This window comes from Herpailurus yagouaroundi, unplaced genomic scaffold, assembly GCF_014898765.1.
Source record: "Herpailurus yagouaroundi ecotype Mexico unplaced genomic scaffold, PumYag 77, whole genome shotgun sequence".
Lineage (NCBI taxonomy): Eukaryota > Metazoa > Chordata > Mammalia > Carnivora > Felidae > Herpailurus > Herpailurus yagouaroundi.
In genome coordinates this window covers 103,607,086-103,624,627 of record NW_024412388.1, presented here as the reverse complement: position 1 = coordinate 103,624,627, position 17,542 = coordinate 103,607,086, and the positions used below count along the sequence as shown (strand labels likewise).

Genomic DNA, 17,542 nt, shown 5'->3' with positions numbered 1-17,542 from the left:
AAATAACACAAGGAAACATGACAAAGACCCCAAAACAGGAGAATGAAGGGTGTATTTGTGGTTTTCATTTTGTTCCCTCCTGCCTGAGTAAACATAAACTGCCCTCAGGACCCCTTCCAACATTTTTAACTTTCCCTGTCCTCAAGCCGTCCTCCTCCAAGCTCTAACCCTCAGGTAGGAAGCTGTATTAAGGGAAGTCATGGGAGGAAACCAGGTCTGCACTTAGCACTTTCCTCCTCCTTATCTAACTACTTAGAATCCCCAAGGACAATCTAAAATGTTAAGCAAGATGGGGTGCCCAGGTGGGTGACTCAGTCAGTTAGGCTAGGCGTCTGACCCTTGGTTTGGGCTCAGGTCATGATCTCACAGTTCGTGAGTTCAAGCCCTGCATCGGGCTCTGTGCTGACAGTGTGGAGCCTGCTTGGGATTTCTCCCTCCCTCTCTCTCTCCCTCCCCAACTGATGCTGTCTCTGTCTCTCTCAAAATAAATAAATCTTAAAAAAAAAAAAGTTAAACAAGAAGATTTTTACACAGCAAAAATGTCTATAGATAAGGACCAGAAGAAAATCTGCACAAGAGATAAGGCTGGAGGTTTAGGATGGCAGAAAATACAAGTGAATATCTTCCTTTTTATACGATTTTATACTAAAAGGTTAATTCTTATTTTTTTAAAAAAGAGAATGTATTTTGATCCAATTTACATTGTTCTTCTAAAGTATGGCCTCAATAAAAGAGAAACTATGTAAGAGACTAGGTTCAGTCTGATCTTCTCAAACAGTGGGGATTATGTGGTATGACACAGGAAGATTGTTGAAGTTTACGGTTAATTGGGGCCCTCCTCAGCACTAGACACTGAACTAAACATATATTCTATTGTGGTTCCTATATTTTTAAAAACATTTTTTTAATGTTTATTTATTTCTGAGAGAGAGACAGAGTGCAAGTGGGGGAGGGGCAGAGACAGAAAGAGACACAGAATCTGAAGCAGGCTCCAGGCTCTGAGCTGTCAGCCTGAGCCTGACATAGGGCTTGAACCAACAAACTGTGAGATCACGACCTGAGCCCAAGTCGGATGCTTAACCGACTGAGCCACCCAGGCGCCCCAAGCTCCTATATTCTTGAAACTCATTTGACATGAGTTACTAAATTCTGGTTCAAATGAAAGAAATCTTTCTGATGTTCAGATATCATTTTTTTTTGTACTTTTAATTTGTATCCACATTCAACGCTTGCAAATACAAAAGGGTTGGAAGGACAAGAACTGTGGCCTACTTTCTTTAATGTTTGGAGCACAGGCCTTGAGGGCTTTTGAATGGTAGGGTTTCATAAATAGTGCCAATTTAGGAACAAAGACATCTACAGGTGACTGTCCCTGGACTGCTTGAGCCTAACTTCATGGTTCAACATGTTTTCTTTCAGCAGAATTTTCCTTAGCACTAATCTTGCATGAAATGACCATCATTATTGTGGACAACCCCTGTCACCCACCACCAACACTGTTACCACAATGCATCGAGTGTCTGATGCTTTCCAGGCATCATCTCATTCAGTCCTCACAAAATCCTGTCAGGTAGCTACTGTATCCCTATTTCACAGATGAGGCAACAAGAGGCCTAGGAAGATGAAGTGATTTGCCCAAGATCACACGGCTAGTTGGTGTCAAGTCTGAACTTGAAAATGGCACTTGGGGGAGGCGGGGCGCCTGGGTGGCTTAGTCAGTTGAGCGTCCGACTTCAGCTCAGGTCACGATCTCACAGTTCGTGAGCTCAAGCCCCGCGTCGGGCTCTGTGCTGACAGCTCAGAGCCTGGAGCCCGCTTCAGATTCTGTGTCTCCCTCTCTCTCTGCCCCTCCCTTGCTCGTGCTCTGTCTCTCTGTCTCTCTGTCTCTCTCAAAAATAAACAAAAAAAAAAAAAAAAAGGGAAAAAATGGCAGCTGGGGCTCCTGGTGGCTCAGTTGGTTAAGTGTCCAACTCGTGATATCAGCTCAGGTCATGATCTCATCATTTGTGAGATTAAGCCCTGTGTGGAAATCTGCACTGACAGCGCACAGAGCCTGCCTGAAATTCTCTCTTTCCCTCTCTCTCTCTCTCTCTCTGCCCCTTCCCCACTCTCTCCCTCTCTGTCTCTCAAAATAAATAAATAAAACATTAAAAAAAGAAAAAGAAAAAGAAGAAAATGGCACCTGACTCCAAACCTTGACTCTTTCCAATATGTCTTCCTTCTACCGTCACCTCTATCCAGAGCTTCCTCTGTACCTGCCTTGACTGCAGGGAAGTGACCCCTGAGAATCTGAGGGTGGACAGTGGTGCTGTGTGAAGATTGGATTTAGAGTCAAATCCAGACACAAATTTGTGTTTTGAGATGCCGACTCATCCCCACTGGACACAGCTCACACTTGAGTATTTCAATACCAGTATAACAGATGCCATGTGACAAAAGAATTACAATCCTAAAAGGGAAGTGACGAGTATGACTTTTTATACAGGTCCTATCCTGGAAAGTGAGTCATCCATCATTATATACTTCCCTATCTCTACCCAAATCTCTCTAAATGTTCACAACTTCCCTGAACCTCTTCTGTGCTAACACTTAACACTGTCCGTAATGGACAAAGGGAATAAACTGAAAGGCAGAAGGGGTAATGGACAGACACAATCAAAACAGGAAAGGCCACTAGTGAACCAGCTTTCAGACTTGTCCTCAGATCTTTTTTTCTCCTGCCAAGAGAGACATGGAGTATATCTTCCATGTTCCAAATGTTGCCAAATACCACCCCCCCATTCAGCACTAAAACTGCATAAACATATTCGAATGCAAATAGGGTAGAAGTCACAGATGCAGAGCACAAATACAGAGAGATTAGAATTTTTTTCTCATCTCGAGACCTATCATTATCACCTCTGCAAGCTAGGATGCTGAATTGGCAAAGCCCCCTCAGAACAGAGAGAGCATCGCCTGTGAATCTCTCTCTGCACACTAAGTGTGGGCTGACTTGGCACGGATACAGCAGAGTCCACTTTTCTCCAGTACAGGCTGCAATTACACCCTTCACTCAACAGAGTCTATTCACTGAGAGTGACCACGGCCAAATGGAACTCTGGGAGACAGTTTTCTGAAGTGCTAATCAGTCCTCAATAGCTACAGGGAGCTACCAGCACCATTGTGCACCTGCATCGACTCGTCCAAATTTTATGACCTTTTTCTGCTCTTGGGCTAAGGCCCAAAAGGAATGAACATTATTTTTCTTGCTCCTGTCCATCAAGGTTCAGAGACACAAACCACTTAATACCATAAAAAGGTAAAGGAAGTTCAAGTAATTATTTTTCTCACTTTGCCCCATGAGGTTATCAGACATCCAAATATCTAATAAATCCTCTTCCCTATGCCCCGAATCAGCAAAGACACTGACATCACTCTTTCAAAAGAGATGTAAAAATAATCTGCTTTGGATTCAGTCGCATCACCCAGGAATTGTGTACGGTCTCTCCACCCACTTCTAAAACTTTGCTCATACGCTTTTTACTTTTGGTCCTGGCAGTGAATGCATTCCGCAATCCTCAGTTTTCATGAACCACCACTATTCACAAGGCCCTGCGGCATGCCCAGGCAGTTGGCACAATCTGTCTCAGAGTGCTAGACCAAGCACAAAGACCAAGAATTTCCTGTCTCTACCTACCTTTTTACTCACATAATCTTTTACTGTTTCCTTTCTTCATTATGTCCCCTTTTTTTTTTTAACATTTATTTATTTTTGAGACAGAGAGAGACAGAGCATGAATGGGGGAGGGTCAGAGAGAGAGGGAGACACAGAATCTGAAACAGACTCCAGGCTCTGAGCTGTCATCATAGAGCCTGACGCGGGGCTCGAACTCATGGACCGTGAGATCATGACCTGAGCCAAAGTCGGATGCTCAACCTACTGAGCCACCCAGGCACCGTTCATTATGTCCATTTTTAATGATTTAAAAAGAATTACATGCTTCTTCCAGAATATTTTGGAAAGAAGAAAAATGTATACAGAAAAATCATAAAAAATGCTACCACCTAAAGCAACATCGACAAAGAGTTTTCACATATTTACTTTCAGTTGTTCTTCAGTTCATATGCCTGTGTGAATTCTACAAAATAGAAATGATACTGCATGTACAACTTTGTATCTTGATTTTATTTATATCATTGAAATCGAAGGTTTTGAGGAATGCACTTGTAGGGGAAGAGTCAGGGGAGGAGAGCAGAGGAGGCAGATAAGAGAAGGAGGAGAAGAATTTCTTAACATTACAGATCTGCCTGAAATTAAAAAAAAAAGTGAATCTAGAGTCTTCTTTTTCAGTATGGTTCTATAATGTACTAAAAAAAGCTTATAAAGGGAACCCTCGTGCACTGTTGGTGTGAATATAAATTGGGTGCAGCCACTGTGGAAGAGAGTATGGTGGTTCCTTACAAAATTAAAAATAGAGCTACCATATGATCCAGCAATTCCACTTCTGAGTAGTTATCCGAAGATAATGAAAACACCAATTCAAAGAGATACATGCACTTCTACATTCATTGCATTTTTTACAATAGCCAAGATATGGAAGCAAATTAGGTGTCCATCAATAGATGAATAAAGAAGATGAGTGTATATGTATATATACACCCATACACAATGGATATCACTCAGCTATAAAGAAGAATGAAATCTTGCCATTCATGACAACATGGGTGGGCCTAGATGGTATTGTGCTAAGAGAAATAAGTCAAATAGAGAAAGACAAATAGCATATGATTTCACTTCGATGTGAAATCCAAAACAAAACAAAACAAGCACATAAAATAAAACAGGAACAGACTCATATACACAGAAAATAAACTATTGGTTACCAGAGGTGGGGAAGGGTTGAAGGCATGGGTGAAATAGATGGAGAGGATTAAGTGGTACAAAATTCCAGTTATAAAATAAGTAAGTTATGGGGATGTAATGCACACCATAAGAAATATAGTCAATAATACACTAAAACTTCTGTGTGGTGACAGATGGTAACTAGACTTACTGTGGGAACATTTCATAATGTATAAAAATATTGAATCACTATGATGCATACCTGAAACTAATATGACATTGTATGTAAATTGCACTTCCACGAAGGAAAACAAATTTTAAAAATATAAAACAAAGATGATAGAATCCTAGAGGATAATAAAATTGACTGAGGGTTACTGAGTCTTGGGGATTGTTAAGGCAGTAAAAGACTCTGAAGGATTGACATAGCTGACTCCCAGGCTCAGTAGGGATAGGGAAAAAAAGCAGGGACAAAAAGCTTTTATAACCAGCTGTATCCATTCCACAAGAAGGAGACACCTACCAACCAGATGTTCGTATCAGCCTTGTGGGGAATGTTCTCTAGAAAGTTCTAAATTGAGGATCTTCTAAGTGCTAGAAACAATATTAGATGCTGAAGATTTAGAGACAAAAAACAGAAGTCCTCTCTTCCAATGAGCTGAGAAAATGGAAAATACCCCGTCAACCAACTAACTAGCTTCAAGCTATGACAGAGTAGACAGAGCATACTCTGGCTACAGAAAACACCCAGAACTAGGTTCCAAAAATAATTCCTAAAGGAGGTAATAATGAAACTAATCTTTGAAGGGTAAATAAAATTATCCTAGCAAAGGCGAGGGTAGGTGTGTGTGGAACAGCTGGCGTATTAAGACCCACCTAATAATTTTAGCTCAGAAAGAGTGAAATGACACCCTACAACCAGTTCCTTAGGTGGTCTGGCATAATACTGCCCCGTGGCGCCAATAACCTGGAAATCTCTGAGTAACACACAGAAGAAGCGTTGTGAAACCAACTAAGTTGCAAACTTTATATGTTGTCACTTTATGGGCATAAATGTCAATTTCTTCTTGCTGTAAAAACATATATTGACTTAGTTTTAAAGCAGCATGTAAAGGATGTTGTGCATAATCCCATAACCAAATACAGCATCTATTTTTTTCCTCTCCTTGTGATATCCTAATACGTATGTGTAATTTTGATGTTATTTATATCCATTTTGACTTTCTTATTTAAAATTTTCTGCTTAGTACTGTTTCAGGAAACACTTCAAGATGGTAACAGATTAACAGAAAGAGGGAAGCCATTTTACCCTAAAGAGGAGGAGAAGTTGGGAATGTTGCTACTGATTCGTCTAGGACACATCACTTTATGTCAGTGTGCCTCCATTTCCCTTTCTGCAGTACAGGACTCAAGTCTTGAAAATGATGGTTAAACTGAACAAAATACCTTCTACATTCCTGTGAGTTATAGGAGTCTGAATGCTAAGCAGTTTGCCATGTATATTCAACAACTAGAAATGTTTGATGTAGTTAACCTACTTGTTTTTAAAATAAAGTTTATTTATTAATTTTGAGAGAGAGAGGGAGGGAGGGAGGCAGAGAGGCAGAGAGAGAGAGGAGAGAAATCCCAAGCAGGCTCCACACTGTCAGTGCAGAGCCAGATGTGGGGCTCAAACTCAAACCGTGAGGTCATGACCTGAGCCGAAGTCAAGAGCTGGACACTTACTGACTGAGCCACCTAGGTGCCCCCAGTTATCATACTTCTGAACATCCATCTATCATTCAAAAATAATCCTATAGACGAAGATGCTTTATGTACCTAGGTGTTTATCAAATGTTATTTATAATAGTTAAAAACTAGAAATCTAAAACATCCATATAGGGGAATGATTGAGTAAAGTAGTATATTTCCACATGACATTCTATTCTACATCATGAATAATAGTATTCCATATTATGACATGGAAAATAAATAAATATATTCCCACACTGTGTGAAATACTAGAAATTGTTCCATTTTCTTTGCCAGTCAATGTTTTCTATAGGTCAGTAGTTATTGCTTCTTTATACCCCTTCCACCTTGGCCATGATGAAAAGACACCAGTTGCTACTGTCCCTAGTTGGCATTGGAGAAGCCATGGGGGAAAGAAGTTTCTAGAGAGTGGAAGAAGCAGAAAAGAACTGGAGATAATGAGACACATTAAGGGAAAATGTATTAGAAACTATTAAAGTGCTATGAAAATACAACTTAATAGTTACTATTATTATTATAGTCTATGAATAATGAGGTATTTTAGCCATGAGAAAAAATTCAGATCATGCTTGTCTTGATGACCACAGAACTCAGAAGATGTTCTGAAACTGAGGAAAATAAGTCCTCAGTGTATTAGAATGTTTTATTTAGGTATGTATATATGTATGTAATGTTTTATTTATTTTTGAGAGAGAGAGAGAGAGGAGGGGCAGAGAAAGAGGGAGACACAGAATCAGAGTAGGCTCCAGGTTCTGAGCTGTCAGCACAGAACCCGACGTAGGGCTTGAACTCACAAACCATGAGATCATGACCTGAGCTGAAGTCTGACGCTTAACTGACTGAGCCACCCAGGTGCCCCTTGAATGTTTTAAAATAGAATTGGATAGAGACACCTTAGGTCATCATGACCACTCTTGTATTCCGGACTTTCTTTCTAACTTTAAGTGCTATTTGAATTTTTGCCAGAGACAACTTGAGGAATGTTCTGAGCCTATTTTGGAATTTTATTTATAAAACAGAGTCAATTGCACTAGGAATAGTGTCCCAGGGTAGCCACTGAATGAATGGATGCTCTACACAGCTTTGTATAAATTACCCCTGAGCCATCTAGAATGGCGAGGGCACTATGATGAGGGTCACCCAATTTATCCTTTAAGAGACAAAACCACCCCTTCCCAGTCTTCTGGTATTTGAAATGCACCCTTAGCATGTAAGCTGAAAGAGGCACAGGGGCAGGGATGTCCAGCCCCATCTCGTATATGGGACATAAGCAAGTGAGAGTGAAAGCACAGATTGAGATAAGTCCCTTGAGCCAAAATCCAAGCATAGGCCTATTTAAAAGTAGATCAGAGTTTTGAAGGCAAAGGTTTTACTTCCCCAAATGCAGAAAATTAATTGCTAGAAGTGCTGAATGTTAAAAGGGAAATTCAAAGACCAAAGGTGTCTCAGTAATAGGATTATGAAAAGGAGCACTTTCCTTTTCATAGTGCAGCAGCACCACAGTAAGAAGGTACTAGAGTCTACCAGACGTTCATGCTCCAATGCTAAATTAACCTCTCTGGCCTCCACGGCCACATCTATAAAATGGAGGGAAATGCCATCTCTGGTCGTAACTGCATTAGTACATCGGACTCTCTGCCAACTCACCATGAATTCAAAGAGAAATAAATGTCCTTGCTTCCTCCACAGTTAGGAAGGAGTTAATGTAGAGTTAAGCTAAGAGTTAATACGGAGCAGAATAAATGCAAATAAGCTATCAATGGGGATCATTTAAGTGCAATATAACCATGTAAATGGGCTTCTTGTCTTACTTGAAGGCCCTATTTTATGTGGGTGAGAAGGAACAAAATCAAATTTTTTGAATTTTCAGACGGAACCACTATTTTTCTTGGCTGTTATTTTCCTTCTCTAAATTTTCATAGCCATGGCAGGCAAATACAATCAATGCTTGCATTTTATTAAATGAAATTACAGTGACATAAAACAAAACAGACTATTAAATTCCTTTCCTTTCCTAACCTTCAATCTTATAAGTAGCCTTTAAATAGGTCAAGTTCACTTTTTCTTGAGTTATTTGTTTAGGGAAGTTAAATAAGGTTCACATATGATTTGCCTGACTTTTACTCAGCTTTCCCATATGCTAGAAACGAGAACATTTCCACCTAAAAGGGGAAGAGAATCAGTGATGACTTTTCCAGCATTTAATAGTTTGGTTGCCTGGATAATGGCCCTCGGAAGAAATCCACAATCCTAATCTCCAGATCCCGTGAAGGTGCTACTTTACATGGCAAAAGGGATTTTGAAATGCGGGGATTATCCCAGATTATCCAGTTGGGCCCAGAGTAATCACAAGGGTCCTTGTAAGAGATAATGGGAGAATCAGAGTTAGAAGAGGGTATAAGGGAACAGAGACTAGAGTGTTACCCTTGCTGAAAAGGGACCATGAAGCAAGGAATGTGGACAGCCTCTAAAGCTGGAAAGGCAAGGAATAGATTCTTCTCTAGAGCTTCTAGGAGGAACACGCTCCTGCTGACACTGTCACTTTAGTCTAGAAAACGAATTTCCAGACTTCTGACCTCCAGAACTGCAAGAAAATACATCCATCTTGTTAAGCCACTAAATTTGTGGTAATTTGTTTCAGCAGGAAAAAGAAACGAATGCAACTAAGGAATCTGAACTATGCCCTCTTCCTTAGTGAGTTGCCAGTCCAGATAAGTGAATGCTAAAAATTCAGAGCTGTAGAAACTGTTTGCCTGATAGATGCTGCACTTACAAGCTGAGCAAAATTACCCTCATCATCAGGGTCCTCTTCATCTCCATAAACATATTGCTTTGATAACTCTTACCCTATTCATGGATATTAGCTTGTTTAATGACCAAACCAGCTTTTTGTAAGGCCGATGTATTCACAGGAAATTCGCCATTCCCGAACAAACCATGATCTCCCCAAATGATTTAATCACAGAGCTAGCAATAGGAAGGCAACATCCCTGGGTAAAAAACACTACTATTGACCTCTAGTAGGGCAATGACGTGCAGCTGGCAGCAGGGGTTATTCAATTTTGAGAACTCACATACTCAGCCCCCTGACCTTTGTGGATGAGCAAGACGAAGAGTATGGAGTCTCATGTGAAGAATCTTCCAGAAAGGAAGCTTTCCAGAGTTGCCAAGAATGAAACTCGGAAATAGAATCACAGTTGGTGGGCCTAGGTGGCTCAGTCGGTTGTGTCCAACTTTGCCTCAGGTCATGATCTCGCAGTTCATGAGTTTGAGCCCCGCATCCGGCTCTATGCTGACAGTGTAGAGCATAGTAGGTTCCCAAGTGAACCTGCTTGGGATTCTCTCTCTCTCCTTCTCTCTCTGCCCCTCCTCCATGTTCTCACTCTCTTTCTCGCAAAATAAATACATAAACTGGGGCGCCTGGGTGGCGCAGTCGGTTAAGTGTCCGACTTCAGCCATGTCACGATCCCGCGGTCCGTGAGTTCAAGCCCCGCGTCAGGCTCTGGGCTGATGGCTCGGAGCCTGGAGCCTGTTTCCGATTCTGTGTCTCCCTCTCTCTCTGCCCCTCCCCCGTTCATGCTCTGTCTCTGTCCCCAAAAAAATAAATAAACGTTGAAAAAATAAATAAATAAATAAACTAAAAAAAAAAAGAATCACAAATTTATTCATAAGCTTAAGAGTAGTCAGGATAAGCAACCAGTTCCAGAACCAACTCAGAAACTGAATGACCAACAAAACTCCGCTCTAGGCTATATCTCCTTCTCAGCTGTGTGTGTTCCCTAGGAACATTATTTAATTTCTGTAAAGTTCAATTTTCCTTGTCTGAAAAATGAATATAATAACATTTCCCTTATACCTCATAAGGCTGTGAGGATTAGGTGAAATAAAATACGCCAAGGGATTAGCACACAAGTTAATAAATGCAAGCCTGATAAATGGTTGCTCTAAAGTTAATTTTTATTCTTTGAATTTCCCAAGTCGTGCTTCTCCACTGTGCTCTCATGTATACATGTCTGCCTTAGCCTCTATTAGGGGCGCCTGGGTGGCTCAGTCGGTTAAGCATCTGACTTCGGCTCAGGTCATGATCTCAGGGTTCATGAGTTTGAGCCCCTCATCGGGCTCTCTGCTGTCAGCACAGAGTCTGCTTCGGATCCTCTGTCTCCCCCACTCTCTGCCCCTCCCTCACTTGCATGCTCTGTCTCTCTCAAAATAAATAAATAAACTTAAAAAAAAAGAATTATAGACAATGAGAAAGTACAACCCTCAAAGACAGAAAGCCAGTCTCATTGTTTTACCCTTAGCATTTAGCACAGTGCTGTCCGAGTATTGTGCTCTCGCATTTTTTTAAGCTTTTTCTTTTAATGTTTATTTTTAAGAGAGAGAGAGGTAGAGAGAGAAGGAGACACAGAATCTGAAGCAGGCACCAGTCTCTGAGCATCAGCACAGAGCCCAACCTGGGGGCTTGAACTCACAAACTGTGAGATCGTGACCTGAGCTGAAGTTGGACGCTTAACCAACTAAGCCACCCAGGCACCCCTGGGCTCTCACATTTTAAATAAATGTTTATGAACTGATCTTAGCTATGAGTTAGGAAATATCTGAGATGCCAGTTATATGATTATAGGATTTTTCCATCTGTGACCCACTAGGTGGTGAAATAAATTGAGTCACACCAGCATTTTTTCTTTTTTGAAGAAGAGGAATAGCGTAGAAAAGACCAGAGTACAAAACACACAGGTTAAGTATCGTTACAGGAAACTGGTTTGTTTGGGATTCTACCTGGTTGTAATGTAAGTACATTTTTCATTATGAGTGAGGGTTAAAAAAAAAAGCATAAACATTCTGACTCTTTCACCTTGCCAACATTTGGTATTTTCTGCCTTTTTCACTGTAGCTATTCCAATATGTATATAGTGGTGAGGCACTGTGGTTCTCATTTGCATTTCCCTGATGGTTAGTGATGCGGAGCACCTTTTCGCTGTATCTCAGCTCACTGTATATCCTCTTTATAACCACTGTAGATAATTTTTTTGGCAGTACCTACTGAAACTGAACATGCATTTCCTATTACCCAGCAATTCTACTTCTACGTATTTACCCAACAGCAGTATGTACATATGTTCACCAAAAGACATGCCCAGGAATGTTCACAGCAACCCTATTCATAATAGCCCCAAACCAGAAATTGCCCAAATGCTCATTAACAAGAGAATGGATAAATAAAATTGATTTATTTACACACCATAGACTCCTATACAGAAGCAAGAATGAATGAACTACAACTATACACAACAATGTGAAGAATCCCACAAACAGAAGATGGAATGAAAAAAGCTAGATATGAAAGAGTACACAGTGGATAATTTCACTGACACAAGGTTCAAAGCCAGGCAGAACGGGTCTCTGGTGTTAAAAGTGAGGGTAACAGTTATTCTTGGGTCACGAGGCCTCTAGGGGGACTGGCTATGTCTTCCCTCTCCATCTGAGTGCCTGTTAACATGGATAGACTCAGTTTGTGACATTAATCAAACTATAAATATATGATTTACTCCTTTTTAAAATTATTTCTGAATTTACCTGAAATCTAAATATACATCTAAATATAAAGTTCAGAAAAAATTATAAATATATATTTTTATAAGCGTGGATGACACTGTTAGCAAGAATCCCTGATGTGCTCACTCTCATTACCATCAAGGGGTCATCTAACCTTTACTTGAACAACTTCAGGGTCGGGAGTCTATTTACGACCCAGGTAGGTCACTTGTTAGAAGGCTTTTTCCTGACACTAAACCACAACTTGCCTCCTCGCAACATGTTCTCTCCTCCTAAGGGATTCCAAATCCATCTAACCCCACTCACTACCAGCAAACGCTCTTCAAATATTTGAAGAAAGCTACCATATCCACCTCATCCCTGACCGTCTTCACCTCCCCGACTAAAAGAGCCCCAGGTCCTTCCATCCCACCTCAAGGCATGGTTTTCAGTCTCCTGGTGTCTTCTAATTGCACTCCTTTTATCTAGTCATACCCACATGAGAGTACCATCCTGCAGGAAAGCCTAAGAAGAGAAGCAAAGAGCAAAAAGTGGAATCCCTACTTGCATATCTAGATAGCATATGCCCACCAACACGCCCTAAGATTCCATTTCTCTAAAACTCATACTGTCGAACTATTGAAGAATCAGCTGAAATCCCCTAGATCTTTCTCCCAAGTCCTATAAGGCCCCCAGTTTACCTTCCATGTTTGTTCAGTCTGCTTTCTCCTAGGAGTCAGAACACTAATTTGGCCTCATTCCAGTCTCCAAAGCTAAATCCTGGAGGTGGAGCAGTGTCTGTTATGGCAACACCTCTGGAATACAGCCTCCCCATCCACCCTCTCACTGACGAACAAAAATTAAGTCTCTGTCCCAACTCATTATCTTTCATCCTTGAGTAAGCTCTGTTTGAAAGTACATTTAGGGGAAGGACTAGGGGACGGGGAAAACACAATTGCACTGGGCATCTCCACAATGTGACCTAAAAGACAGGCTGTCACCCTCGTCTCCACAAAGCCTGGGCAATGAAAGGCACCCTGGTCTCTTCCTTCTTTCTTCTCCCCAAGTCACACCAACTGGAGACTCTGGAGGTGAATACTGCTGGGCTCTGCTCACCCAGAGCTTTGCCTTTGTGTCCCTAGTGGAGGATGAGGTTGCGAAGGAAAACGTGGCAGGGTGAGAAGGAATCTGATCTTTTTCAAGGTATCGGAAATCAAAGCTATCTCTAAAGAAAAACTTAATGCGAATCCCTCTCTGTGGAACAGGGAAAAGACAGAGAACCATTTCTGCAAAAACTTCCAGGTAGCCCCGCTGGGTATTTTGCAGGTCAAGACTAGGTGGAAGGGGGAGATTCATTAAGCAACGCAAACACCTGAGAGAGAACACGTGCAGAAGGATCAAGAGACGTGGGAATTAGGCATCTTAAAAAAGAGAGAGAGATGTCAAAGGCCCCTAGGGGAGGAGGACTTCTCCTTAAGGGCGAGCGGGGCGTTGGGGGAGGGGGCACCATATCCGGAATGCGGGGAGAAAGCAGCGGCTCACCTACCTCGTCCACGTCTGCTCCATTTTCCAGGCGCTTCCCTCACTCTCAGGGCGCTCCTCACCCGGGAGGGGAAGCAGCCTGGGACAACGCGAACCCCAGCCCCCGAATCTCCAGTGCAAAGAGCAGCAGCTTTTCCCTCCCCAGCTCCTCCTTTCCGCGTCGGCGAAGGGAGGGCGCTGCTCGCTCCCTGCTCCTTCAGAAACCCCTGCCGCGGCCGCACCTCCAGCTAACGGTGCGTCGGGAACAGGGGAGGGACCGTTACGGTAGGAAGCGGGACGTGGAGCGGAGCGGCGCCCGGAGCCGTCGGCAGAGCTGGGGCCGGCGGCGGCCCGGCGCGGCGCGCGCTCGCTCGCTCCCAGGCTGAGACGCGACTGGCTGGCACGAGCGGCTCCGCACCGGCTGAGCTGTCAACCGCGAGGGGGGGCGGGGCTCCCGCAGCCGGCGTGCGGGGGCGGGGCCGGCCCAGGTGGTGCGCCGCCCCTCCCGCTGCGACCGCCGGAGGGGCGGAGGGCTCAGGGGGCGCGGCGCCAAGCCCCTCTGTCCCTCCCCCATCCCACGGAGGGGCGCTGTGAAAAAGACCGACCGACGCTCGAGAGACTTCCGAGAGAACGTCCTCTTGCGTACGTGCGCACCACCCCACCCGCGGGGTGAGTCCGGAGCCAGAGCTGGAGTCTGGGAAGGTTTGAGGTGCCGTCCTGGCTGAACGCAGGTGCGCACACTAGACGCTCAGAGGACGCGATGTGACTTTCCTAGAGATCTGACATGTCAGTCTCCCCATCAGTCTGCGGACAGGAACTTCCTCAGACAGGGAACCATCCTGACGAAACCTTGCAGCCTTATTTGCTGCCTCCAACGCATTCATCTCCGGATTTTATAATATTCTACCTCTTCAGCTTTCAGTTTCTCAAGCACGGAGGCGACTGGGCTCTACCACTAGCTCCAAAGGGGAAGAGGGTTCCTGTACTTCCCAGAACACGAGACAAGCTTCAAGACAGTAGCCAATGGGACCTTGATTCTCCTCCTTAACCGTTCTAAGACCATGGAAAAGGGCCCTTCGGTGATGGCACTGCCTGAGACTTTGTACTATCTATTTATGTAATGAGGTTTAAACAAGTCAGACATGCTATAATTAAAGGGCTTACAGCCCCGAAGCTCCTTTTTAGCTCTAAATAAAACCCTTTTATTAAGTGACATAATCGCCGTTATTCTTAGCACTACCAATGACCTTTTTTTTTTATTTGCAGAAAGCTTTTATGTAGTAATGTTGATTTAGTTATATTTATTTCACAGATAATACAGTTGAGACCCAAAAAAGCTCAAAGTCTCTGGTAAGGCAGGTCTTTTCCATGGAGTGGCCCCAGACACTTACTCTCTGAATTTTTGGAAATATGGCCAAAGAGAGGTCTCTACAACGAATTGATTGTCTACAATGAATTGATCCTAGGAGTTTACTCAGGAAGGGCCCTGGCATATCTGGGAATTGGTGAGACTGTGCAGAGCCTGTATTCTTGGGGCAAACTGTCATCCTGCCTCCTATGTTTTGGATTAGTTCCCTTAATTATCAGCACAGAATAGGGGTTGGGAGGGCAGGATAACAGTAAGACATCTGAGGGTTTAGAGGAACCATCTAAAAAGGCCCCTGACCTAGAATCCCCTAACCCCAACACTTAACTTGGACCTAAGGCCACACCTGCTCCTGAGCTTAGAATGCTTCCAGGAAACATTTTAAGGCCTAGTTTGACCAGCGACAAGACTTACAGGCCACCTGTCCTGAAAAGAATCTCCTGCTGCAAACAAACCAAACACAAAAGGATGAGGAGAGTCAGATTTCCATCCTCCATAGCAAAGTTGGGGCTATATTTAGTTTTGTCTCAAGTCAAATTATGGGCTACTGAGTTTGGAGAGGAACTGTATCTACAGCAAGACATATGCTGCATTCAGGAAGTGACAGCATTAACTAGATGAATGGTGGAGTCTCAGAAGTGAGGCGAGAAAATATGCTAGTTTAATTTTTAAAGGCTGGGCTTACAAAGTTCACAACGCATGCATGGTCAAACAGTTGAAAAATACAAAACAAGTATGTAGAAAGTAAACTACCCATAATACCCAGAGATAATCAATGTTAAACATTTGTTGGAATTTCTTTCTAGGCTTCTCCCCACCCCAGGCTTTTTAAAATTATCTTTTAATTCAAATCACTGACTCTCTCTTACATACCCAGGAGCATACTCTTGAAAAGAGAGGTTTCGGGGCGCCTGGGTGGCGCAGTCGGTTAAGCGTCCGACTTCAGCCAGGTCACGATCTCGCGGTCCGGGAGTTCGAGCCCCGCGTCGGGCTCTGGGCTGATGGCTCAGAGCCTGGAGCCCGTTTCCAATTCTGTGTCTCCCTCTCTCTCTGCCCCTCCCCCGTTCATGCTCTGTCTCTCTCTGTCCCAAAAATAAATAAACGTTGAAAAAAAAAAAAAAAAAGAAAAGAGAGGTTTCATTGTTTTTTTTTTTAGGATTACATTTATTGCCAGAAGAACAAAGTTTTTGTGTCAGATTGTAAGCAAAAAATATTCACCCACATACCCACTCTGCCAACACAACTGTTTAAATTTCTCTACATTCCCTCTATTCATTATCTGCACATATTACGTATCTATTTCTATAGCTTTAATCACAGCCTAGATGTAAGTTTATGTCCCACTTTTCTCACTTGTTAGATATTGTCCATGTTGCTAGAGACTGTTTATATATTTATTATTCTAATGATTATATAATGTCAATAGAACTATAGTTTGCTTAACAATTTTCTGTTACAGCATAGTTATGCTGTTTCTAATATTAGACTCTTATAAACAATGCCTGAATGGAATTTTTATGCCTCCATTATTTCATTCTTTTGAATTATTTCCCTAGGATAACTTCTTAAGGTATAAGCATGTTAGGATAAAAGCACTTTCTAGGGTTGCCTGGCTGGCTCAGTCAGCAGAGCTTTTTTTTTTTTTTTTTCCCAGTGTTTATGTATTTTTGAGAGAGAGAGAGAGACAGAATGCGAGTGGTGGAGGGGGCAGAGAGAGAGGGAGACACAGAATCTGAAGCAGGCTCCAGGCTCTGAGCTGTCAGCACAGAGCCCGACAAGGGGCTCTAACTCACGAACTTCGAAACCATGACCTGAGGAGAAGTCGGACGCTTAACCAACTGAGCCACCCAGGCACCCGAAGAGCTTTTAACTCTTGATCTTGGAATTGTAAGTTCGTGCCCCACGTTGGGTTGTAGAGATTACTTTAAAAAAAAAAAAATCTTTAAAAAAGAAAAAGGAATTTCTAATTTTATCATCTTACAGTTCCTGAACAACACTAGGATTTATCATTTTAATTGTTCTCTTTAATAGATAAGACATTATTGGGACACCTGGATGGCTCAGTAGGTTAAGCATCCAACTTCGGCTCAGGTCACGATCTCGCAGTCCATGAGTTTGAGCCCCGCATGGGGATCTGTGCTGCCAGCTCAGAGCCTGGAGTCTGCTTCAGAGTCTGTGTCTCCCTCTCTTTCTGCCCCTCCCCTGCTCATACTCTGTCTCACTCTGTCTCTTAAAAATAAAATCATAATTGGGGCGCCTGGGTGGCGCAGTCGGTTAAGCGTCCGACTTCAGCCAGGTCACGATCTCGCGGTCCGGGAGTTCGAGCCCCGCGTCAGGCTCTGGGCTGATGGCTCAGAGCCTGGAGCCTGTTTCGGATTCTGTGTCTCCCTCTCTCTGCCCCTCCCCCGTTCATGCTCTGTCTCTCTCTGTCCCAAAAATAAATAAACGTTGAAAAAAAAATTAAAAATAAAATAAAATCATAATTTTTAAAAAAATAAACAAATAGATAAGACATTATTTAACAGTTATATTTTAGGTATGTATCT

General features: G+C 42.7%; 1 protein-coding gene across 16 annotated transcripts in view; it reads right to left on the bottom strand.

Moving 5' to 3' along the window:
- PDE4DIP (phosphodiesterase 4D interacting protein) overlaps positions 1 to 17,542 on the bottom strand; it is a 225,903-nt gene that overhangs the window by 183,026 nt on the left and 25,335 nt on the right. Inside the window, exon 1 of one of the 16 annotated variants that reach the window (XM_040471499.1) lies at positions 13,656 to 14,036. The exons of the other annotated variants lie outside the window; for them this stretch is intronic. Coding sequence (XP_040327433.1) covers positions 13,656 to 13,675 — 20 coding nt within the window. The 5' untranslated portion in view covers positions 13,676 to 14,036. Of the gene's footprint in view, positions 1 to 13,655; positions 14,037 to 17,542 lie in introns of those variants that run through there. 16 annotated transcript variants of the gene reach the window in all.